Below are 9,792 nucleotides of genomic sequence, written 5' to 3'. Positions count from 1 at the left end.
AAAAAAAAAAAAAAAAAAAAAAAAAAACCAAAACAGACAGAACACCTTGGGAGGTGGCTAGGGCCAGATCTGTGCCCCTCTGTGTGCCTGGTCTAAAGGCAGCCCTGTTCAGGGAAGGACATGTGTTTTGCATTTACTGTGACCTGCACTGTGCTAGGCACTGGGACACAGCTATGAACATGACAGAGGCAGTACCCTTTGCTGATCCACCCATGCTGGGGGCAGGGAGGCAGAAATCATTGGATGAAAGTTTAAAGGGGCATAGCTGGGTACTGTGAACTTGTTTAATGGAGCAATTTAATGTGGTGTGGGGTGCCAGGGAAGATGTCCCCAAGAATAGTAACGTTCAGCCCTTCCTGTGCAACCCTGTGAGGTAGGACTAGTGTTTTTTCCCACAGATCAGGAAACTGAAGAGCAAAGAGCTTTAAGTATCCTGCCCAAGGTCACAGTGCTACAAGTGGGTTGAGATCCCAGCCTGCAAAACCTCGCGCTGGAGTCACGCTCTTCACTGCTGCACTGTCCTGCCCCGTGTTTCAGCTGTGGCTCGATGGATGGGGAGGTGGTGAAAGACTGGTAGGTCTGAGCTACTGGGACCAACATGGCTGGGCAGGGGAAAGACGCAGAGGGAGGCGGGCTAGATCACATAGGACTGTGGCTCAGGAGTTTGGACTTTATTTTCAGGACATCGAGGAGCACTTTGAAGGGTTTTGAACAGGGGAATAACAGGATCAAAATTGTGTTTGAAAAGACAACTAGGGGCTGGGCGTGGTGGCTCACGCTTGTAATCCCAGCACTTTGGGAGGCCGAGGCGGGCGGATCACGAGGTCAGGAGATCGAGACCATGGTGAAACCTCGTCTCTACTAAAAATACAAAAAATTAGCCGGGCGTGGTGGCGGGCGCCTGTAGTCCCAGCTACTCGGAGAGGCTGAGGCAGGAGAATGGCGTGAACCCGGGAGGTGGAGCTCGCAGTGAGCTGAGATTGCGCCACTGCACTCCAGCCTGGGCGACAGAGCGAGACTCCGTCTCAAAAAAAAAAAAGAAAAGACAACTAGGAAATGGATTGGAAAGCAAAATGAAGTTGTGGCGAAGTCAATTAGGAGTCTGCGGGGTGCCTGGGAATGGGGTGGTAGCTGTGGAAATGCAGAGAAATGGAATCATCCACCCAGCGTTTATTTACTGAGTGCTTCCTGAATGCAAGTTGTTAGGGATGTAGCAGTGACTCTGTTCACATTAGCTCACCTAGAATGGAAAATGACAAATGCATGTCAGATGGCGGTAAAAGTGTTAAGCGTATTAAGAGTAATGCAGGGTGGCTGGGCACGGTGGCTCATGCCTGTAATCCCAGCACTCTGGAAGGCCAAGGTGTGAGGATCACTTGAGCCCAGGAGTTCGAGACCAGCCTGGGTAACATAGCCAGGAGTGGTGACACGCACCTGTGGTCCCAGCTTCTCAGGAGGCTCATGGAGGAGGATTGCCTGAGCCCAGGAGGTCAAGGCTACAGTGAGCTATGATCAAGCCACTGCACTGGAGCCGGGGTGACAAAGAAAGGGAATGGGATTTACAGAAGGTGGTCATCAAAGGCCTCTAAGAGAAAGGCTTAAGCAGAGACCTGAATAATGGAGAGAAGGATGTCGGGGAGGAGCTGGATTCTGAGCAGGGCACAGTGAGGACAAGCCAAGTGTAGACAGCAGGAGTGGGGAGACCAAGACAGCGTGGAAGGAGATGAGGTCAGAGAGGTGCCGTGGAGGCTGGGGTTAGGGCTGTGGGTGGGTGGCTATGTGCTCCAGGAGGCACAAGCAACACAATTCAAAGACAGTGGAAAAGAGAGAGGTCTGACTCAAGGTTTCTTTTTTTGTTTTTTTAATTTTATTTTGAGATAGAGTTTTTCTCTGTCTCCCAGGCTGGAGTGAAGTGGTGTGATCTTGGCTCACTGCAACCTCCGTCCCCCAGGTTCAAGCGATTCTCCTGCCTCAGCTTCCTGAGTAGCTGGGATTATAGGTGCCTGCCACCAGGCCCCCCAGCTAATTTTTGTATTTTTAGTTGAGATGGTTTCACCATGCTGGCCAGGCTGGTCTCAAACTCCTAACCTCAGGTGATCCACCCACCTCGGCCTCCCACAGTACTAGGATTACAGGCATGAACCACAGCGCCTAGCCTCAGGTTTCTAAAGTAAGTAAGTAGGCAACGGTGGGACCCGTGACAATTATGATTTGGATTTGGGATGAGTTCTGAGTTTGAACTCATCCCAAAGGGGGTCAGCAAAGGGGGTCTTGGGATGCAAATGAAACCTCACGTGTAGCAGCCCTCAGAGAGAATGGATGGTAGATGTTTCTCTCAGACCTTTAAAGGTGTCAGACTTGGCCAGGCGCGGTGGCTCACACCTGTAATTCCAGCACTTTGGGAGGCCAAGGCAGGAGGATTGCTTGAGCTCAGGAGTTGGAGACCAGCCTGGCCAACATAGCGAAACCCTGGCTCTATTAAAAATACAAAAATTAGCTGGGTGTGTTGGTATGTGCCTGTGATCCCAGCTGCTCGGGAGGCTGAGGCCCAAGAATCACTTGAACCCGGGGAGGTGGAGGCTAAGTGAGCCAAGATCACACCATTGCACTCCAGCCTGGGCAACAGAGTGAGACTCTTTCTCAAAAAAAAAAAAAAAAAAAAAAAGCCTGGGTGTGGTGGCTCACGTCTGTAATCCCAGCACTTTGGGAGGCCAAGGTGGGCAGATCACAAAGTCAGGAGATCAAGACCATCCTGGCTAACTCGGTGAAACCCTGTCTCTACTAAAAATACAAAAACTTAGCCGGGCGTGGTGGCAGGTGCCTGTAGTCCCAGCTACTTGGGAGGCTGAGGCAGGAGAATGGTGTGAACCCCAGAGGTGGAGCTTGCAGTGAGCCGAGATCGTGCCACTGCACTTCAGCCTCGGTGACAGTGAGGAGGAAAAAAAATTTCCATCTTAAAGGTGTCAGACTCAGACTCTCAGTTAATCTTTTCTAGATCTGGACAAGGGAGGGCTCAGAGAAAGCCTGGCTGCATCCATGGAGTGTTTTTTTGTTTGTTTGGTTTTGTTTTTGTTTTTGTTTGAGATGGAGTCTCGCTCTGTCGCCCAGGCTGGAGTGCAGTGGTGTGATCTCAGCTCACTGCAAGTTCTGCCTCCCAAGTTCGCGCCATTCTCCTGCCTCAGCCTCCCCAGCAGCTGGGACTACAGGCGCCCGCCGCCATGCCTGGCTAATTTTTTGCATTTTTAGTAGAGACAGGGTGTCACCATGTTGGCCAGGATGTTCTTCACCTCCTGATCTCAAGTGATCCGCCCTCCTCAGCCTCCCAAAGTACTGGGATTACTGTGCCTGGCTCTCCTCAGTTTTCTCTGCAGATGCCAATCTCCCCCACACAAGACAGTTTTTCAGCTATTCTTGTATTTCCAGCCCTTCTGAATAGCCATCTTGAAATATATCAAAGAAGTATATTTTGGGGTGAAATATTTTGGTTTCCTTCAATACAGAGAGCAGGGAGGAAGACCAAGGCCAGGGTGGTCAAAGCGCTTCAGGTTCAGTGACAGGAGGTAGGCTTATGAAGGGACACTAAAAATCACCCAATGAAAGAGAAAAACCTACAAAATGCGTGCCATTGAAGCTGATGGAAAAGTTTCAACAAGGGGGATGTGGTCAGCAATGTCCATTGCTATTGGGAGAGTTGAAGTTTGTGGAAGTCACTGGCAAGCTGAGGGAGAGCTAGAGGAAGCCAGATGGGATTGCCTTGAGGAGGCAAGAGAGATGGAAAAAATAGACTTGCTTGTTTTATGCCTCTACTGTCCTACAAAATAGGAATTGTGGTCCCTGTCTTACAGATAAAGAAACTAAGGCGGAAGGGCATGGTGGCTTATGCCTGTAATCCCAGCACTTTGGGAGGCTGAGGCAGGTGGATCACCTGAGGTCGGGAGTTCAAGACCAGCCTGACTAACACAGAGAAACCCTGTCTCTTCTCAAAATACAAAATTAGCCGGGCGTGGTGGCACATGCCTGAAATCCCAGCTACTTGGGAGGCTGAGGCAGGAGAATCGCTTGAACCCGGGAGGCAGAGGTTGCGGCGAGGCAAGATCGCGCCACTGCACTGCAGCCTGTGCCAAAAGAGCGAAATTCCGTCTCAAAAAAAAAAAAAAGAAAGAAAGAAACTAAGGCTCAGAGAGGACGCCAAGATCACACCATCGGTAAGAGGCAAAGCCAGGATTCTTCTTCTTTTTTTTTTTTTTTTGAGACAGAATCTCACTCTGTTGCCCAGCCTGAACTGCAGTGGTGTGATCTCGGCTCACTCTACTCTGCTAACTTTATCTCCTCCTCCTGCGTTCAAGCGATTCTCCTGCCTCAGCCTCCCAAGTAGCTGGGATTACAGGTGTGTGCCAACATGCCCGGCTAATTTTTGCAGTTTTAGTAGAGATGGAGTTTTGCCATGTCGGCCAGGCTGGTCTCAAACCCCTGACCTCAAGTGATCCACCTGCCTTAGCCTCCCAAAGTGCTGGGATTACAGGCATGAGCCACCGCGCTCAACCAAAAGCCAGGATTCTAATGTGGGTGGTTTTCTGACTTCCCAGCACTTGACCACGATGTCACCGGCAGCCCCGTGCCTCCTGGTTTGCCACTGACATTAACCCAGTTGCCTGCCCAATCTGAAAAACTTCTTGGCAAAGCATAAACCTAAAATTGTCCAAGGGGCGGGAGGACAGCAGGAAATCGTGGTGATCTGTGAAGAGAAAGGCCACACTGTCCAAAGCCTGAGAAACAGCTGCTAAGATTAGTTTTGAGTCAGCCTACCCTGTGACTTGGAACCTGCTCGACTTCTTTTCCAGCTCCTGACTCAGGCAGGCCCACTTCAACTCAGGGGACTGCTCAGCAGTGTCTGCCTAGCATTTTAGGCATCCTGGGGACACGCTCCTTGCTTGAAATTGAACTCTGCAGGAACTGGGGATGCTTTGTGCTGTCCGGGAGGCCTGTTGACACCCCACAGCACCCCCAGACCAACAGCTGAGATGCCCACACTCTCTTTCCACATTCCCCACACAGATGGAGAATTTTTCCTCCATTAAAGCCGGCCCTGGTACATGGAGCAGGGTCAGAACAGAGCCAACAGATTGGAAGCCAGGTGATTCAGGAGTCTCTGCTCTGGCGACATGCATGACTCAAGTGAGAATGGGCATTACACAGCATCTCCCAAGCTCCCCATGTTAACAGTTACCCATGAGAAAACAGAGGCCGCAACACAAATCACTTGCCAGGGTCAAAAGACCAGTCAGTGGCAGAACCAGGACAGAATTCCGGCCTTCTGATTCCTAATTTAGTGTTCTTCCAGCTCAAATAAAAGGCAGACCATTCTTGGAAAGACTAATCACTGGAATATTTTTTTTCACTGAGAAAATATTTTCGGAATTTCAAGGCTACAGTGAGCCATGATTATACCACTGCATTCTAGCCTGGGCAACACAGCAAGACCGTGTCTGAAAAAAAATATATATTTTTTTCCCTCTGATTTCAATATAATTTTCATTTTATTTATTTTTTGAGATGAATTTTTTTTTTTTTGAGATGGAGTCTTGCTCTATCGCCCAGGCTAAAGTGCAGTGGCACTGTCTCAGTTCACTGCAACCTCTGCCTCCTGGGTTCAAGCAATTCTCCTGCCTCAGCCTCCTGAGTAGCTGAGATTACAGGTACCTGCCACCACGCCCGGCTTATTTTTGTATTTTTAGTAGCGACGAGGTTTTACCATGTTGACCAGGCTGGTCTCGAACTCCTGACCTCAGGTGATCCACCCAGCTTGGCCTTCCAAAGTGCTGGGATTACAGGGGTGAGCCACCATGCCCCGACTGTTTTTTGTGTTCTTAGTAGACACAAGGTTTCACCATGTTGGCCAGGCTGGTTTTGAACTTCTGTCCTCAAGTGATCCACCTGCTTCAGCCTCCCAAAGTGTTAGGATTACAGGCGTGAGCCACCATGCCTGGTCTATTTATTTATTTATTTATTTATTTATTATTATTTTTGAGACCGCCTCACTCTGTCACCCAGGATGGAGTGCAGTGGCATGATCTTGGCGCACTGCAACCTCTGCCTCCCGGGTTCAAGGGATTCTCGTGCCTCAGCCTCCCAGTAGCTGTGACTATAGGCATGCGCCACCATGCCCAGCTAATTTTTTGTATTTTAGTAGAGACGGGGTTTCACCATGTTGCCCAGGATGGTCTTGAACTCCTGAGCTCAGGTGATCTGCCCGCCTTGGCCTCCCAAAGTGCTGGGATTACAGGCGTGAGCCACTGCGCCTGACCACATATAATTTGTATTAATTATAATGTTGAAAGTCCCTTTATTCCACACCTCTCCTCTCCTTCACTCCTGATAGGTCATTTTTAATGATTTGATGTATATACTGAATTTGGATGCTTCTTGCTATAGGGCAAAGATGCTAATAAGATGTGGCTGGAGGTTTTTCACAGATGCAAGTCAATCCAGGCGGTGTCTATAGCTGCTGAACCCAAAATCAGAAAGCGAGGGCTATCAAAGCTCTTCTGTCCTGATTTGCAACTTTAGAAGCGCAAGAAAAAAAAATCTTAGAATAAAAAATGGGTACCGTTCAGAGACCTTCAGAGATTGCAAGGCATCACAGATCATAAAGAGCTCCATCTCTAGACGTGTTCAGGAGTGGGTTGCGGCTTTGACCTTGACTAGCTGTATCAACTTGGACAAGTCACTTCGCTTCCCTGTGCCTCAGTTTCCTCATCCATAAAATGGGGATAAGTATAGTACCTACCTCGTAAGTCCTGCCTACCTGGCACATGGTAAGCAATTACTAAATTGTAGGCCTAGTCCCTATAATCCCAGCACTTTTGGAGAACAAGGTAGGGGAATCACTTGAAGCCAGGAGTTCCAGACCAGCCTGGCCAACATAGTGAGACTGTGTTTCTATAAAATAAATAAAAATTAGCCAAGCATGGTGGTGCATGCCTGTAGTCCCGGCTACTTGGGAGTCTGAGTCAGGAGGATTGCTTGAGCCCAGGAGTTCAAGGTTGTAGTAAGCTATGATTGCACCACTGCACTCCAGCCTGGTGACAGAGCATGACCCTGTCTCTAAAAATATAAAATTAGGCCAGGCACAGTGGATCATGCCTGTAATTCCAACACTTTGGGAGGCCAAGGCAGGTGGATCACTTTGAGCTCAGCAGTTCGAGACCAGCCTGGGCAACACGGCGAAATCCTGTCTCTACTAAAATTACAAAAATTAGCCAGGAGAGGTGGTACACGCCTGTAATCCCAGTTACTGGGGAAGCTGAGGCAGGAGAATTGCTTGAACCCAGGAGGCAGAGGTTGCAGTGAGCCAAGATCGTGCCACTGCACTGCAGCCTGGGAGACAGAGCGAGACTCGATCTCAATAAATAAATAAATTAATTAATAAACAAGTTGGGCATGGTGGCACGTGCCTGTAGTCCAAGCTACTCAGGAGGCTGAGGTGGGAGGATCACTTGAGCCAGGAGTTCAAGGCTGCAGTGAGCTATGATCATGCCACCACACTGCAGCCTGCTGTATGTACTCCAGCCTGGGCAACAGAGTGACACCCTGTCTCAAAGTAAAGTAAAATAAAAGTTAAAAAACAAATTACTAAATTGTACTTAACAGTATTGTCATCAGTCTTCCTAAATAGGAAGACAAGCAAAACTAAGGGACTTAACATGTGTCCTTAGGAATAGTTGTTTGGGGCAGGCCAGCATCACCCACACAGTAGTTCTGTACTGTAGGTGCGTGTTCTCTGGGTCAACTTTATGGCCCAGTGAGGCTGTACTCTACCAGAATGTCAGGGGACAAGGGTTGTGAGAGGCGAAAGTGTTGGTCTGAAGCAGGAGTCTGGGTTTCCATCCTAGCTCTACCACCAATTCTGTATGACCGTTCCCCGTCCATTTCCTCCATGACCACATAGAGACATGGGGCAGTTGGATGAAATCAATGGTTCCCAGTCTTGGCTCCATCATGGAACCGTTTGCTAACTTCTTTTTTTCTCTTATCGATCCCATATTTTAAAAGATTTTTGCCAAATAGAAATTGACTTATACTTTTCCAAGCTGGAGTGCGGTGGCATGATTTCAGCTCACTGCAACCTCTGCCTCCCGGGTTCAAGTGATTCTCCTGCCTCAGCCTCCTGAGTAGCTGGGATTATAGGTGCTCACCAGGCCCGGCTAATTTTTTTGTATTTTTAGTAGAGGCAGAATTTCACCATGTTGGCCAGGCTGATTTCAAACTCCTGACCTCAAGTGATCTGCTCACCTCAGCCTCCCAAAGTGCTGGGATTACAGGCGTGAGTCACTGTGCCCTGCCGCTCACTCACATTTTCTAGTCAAAATAGAAAACTGCTTAAGTCACTGTCTGCAGAAGAGCAAAAAAAAGAAATAAAAAATTGAAAACTGCTGATCAGATTGAGAAAAACATACGATTATTAACCACCTAAAGAAAAAATTTCAGTCGAAAGGGAAAAAAATTCATTTTTGTCTTAATAAGGCAAATTCACAATTTTTGAGGTTTTAACAAAATATATGCAGAAAGACAAGGCCACCCTGTAGAACGTGCACACAGCCCTAGGCTTGGAAATGGCTGGATTTAATAATATCTGGTCTTTCTTTGAGCCCTGAAATTCTCTAACACTATGTCTTGGAACATAATTTTACTGTTTTCAGTGGTTATAGAGATTTGCTTTACAATTTAGCATTGGTCTTTACCCATGATTTTGTTTGATGCCAACTTGTTGGGCAGGAATGCACCCCCTGCCCCCCGCTTTGTTATGGTCTTGCTCCTAGAGGGCAAGAATATCTGCTTTAAGGCCGGGCGTGGTGGCTCACGCCTGTAATCTCAGCACTTTGAGGGGCCAAGGCAGGCAGATCACCTGAGGTCAAGAGTTTGAGACCAGCCTGGCCAGCATGGTGACATCCTGTCTCTACTAAAAATACAAAAATTAGCTGGGTGTGGTGGCACACACCTGTAATCCCAGCTACTTGGGAGGCCGAAACAGGAGAACTGCTTGAACCCGGGAGGTGGAGGTTGCAGTGAGCTGAGATTGCGCCACTGCACTCCAGCCTGGGAAACAGAGCAAGATTCCGTCTCACACACACAAAATATATATATGTCTGCTTTAAGTATGCAGGCGCGTGTTTGTGCTGAAAGGCAGGAATGCCAAACTTGGCTGCATGGTATCAACTAGGGCCCGCAGAGTTCCAAGGAGAACGAACAGTTGGTTCCTGGAGGTTGGGGGCTCGTATCAGACCCTGAAGACTAAGCATGTGCTGGGTCCATTGTGGTCCTGCACCCATGGTGGTGCACTAAACACCTAACCTATATTTAAGTGTTTTTGTTTGTCCAAAAAATGTCTTTTTTTTTTTTTTGGAGTCAGAGTCTTGCTCTGTCGCCCAGGCTGGAGTGCAGTGACACGATCTCAGCTCACTGCAGCCTCCGCCTCCCGGGTTCAAGCGATTCTCCTGTCTCGGCCTCCCAAATAGCTGAGATTATAGGCACGCACCACCACGCCCAGCTAATTTTTGTATTTTTTGTAGAGATGAGGTGTCTCCATGGTGGCCAGGTTGGTCTTGAACTCCTGTCATCAAGTGATCCACCTGCCTCGGCCTCCCAAAGTGGTGGAATTGCAGGCATGAGCCACCGTGCCTGGCCTGCCTTGTCCCTTCTTAAAATGAGTTGTCCATTTGTAAGCTGCTGATTTCTTTGGGACATTGTCTCCATAAACTTTTCATAAAGCATCAGTGATTTCATCATTCTTCC

The 9,792-nt window shown here is 48.5% G+C and overlaps 1 protein-coding gene across 1 annotated transcript in view; it reads left to right on the top strand.

Moving 5' to 3' along the window:
* ZNF408 (zinc finger protein 408) overlaps positions 1–4,687 on the top strand; it is a 13,854-nt gene extending 9,167 nt beyond the window's left edge. The window contains exon 5 of the mRNA XM_032167956.2: positions 4,587–4,687. Within this exon, the coding sequence (XP_032023847.1) occupies positions 4,587–4,687 (101 nt within the window). The remainder of the gene's footprint in view (positions 1–4,586) is intronic.
* Positions 4,688–9,792: the final 5,105 nt, after the last annotated feature.

Source organism: Hylobates moloch, unplaced genomic scaffold, assembly GCF_009828535.3.
Source record: "Hylobates moloch isolate HMO894 unplaced genomic scaffold, HMol_V3 SCAFFOLD_11, whole genome shotgun sequence".
NCBI lineage: Eukaryota > Metazoa > Chordata > Mammalia > Primates > Hylobatidae > Hylobates > Hylobates moloch.
Note: the sequence above shows the minus strand (reverse complement) of the source record. Positions and strands in the feature narration are given on the sequence as shown.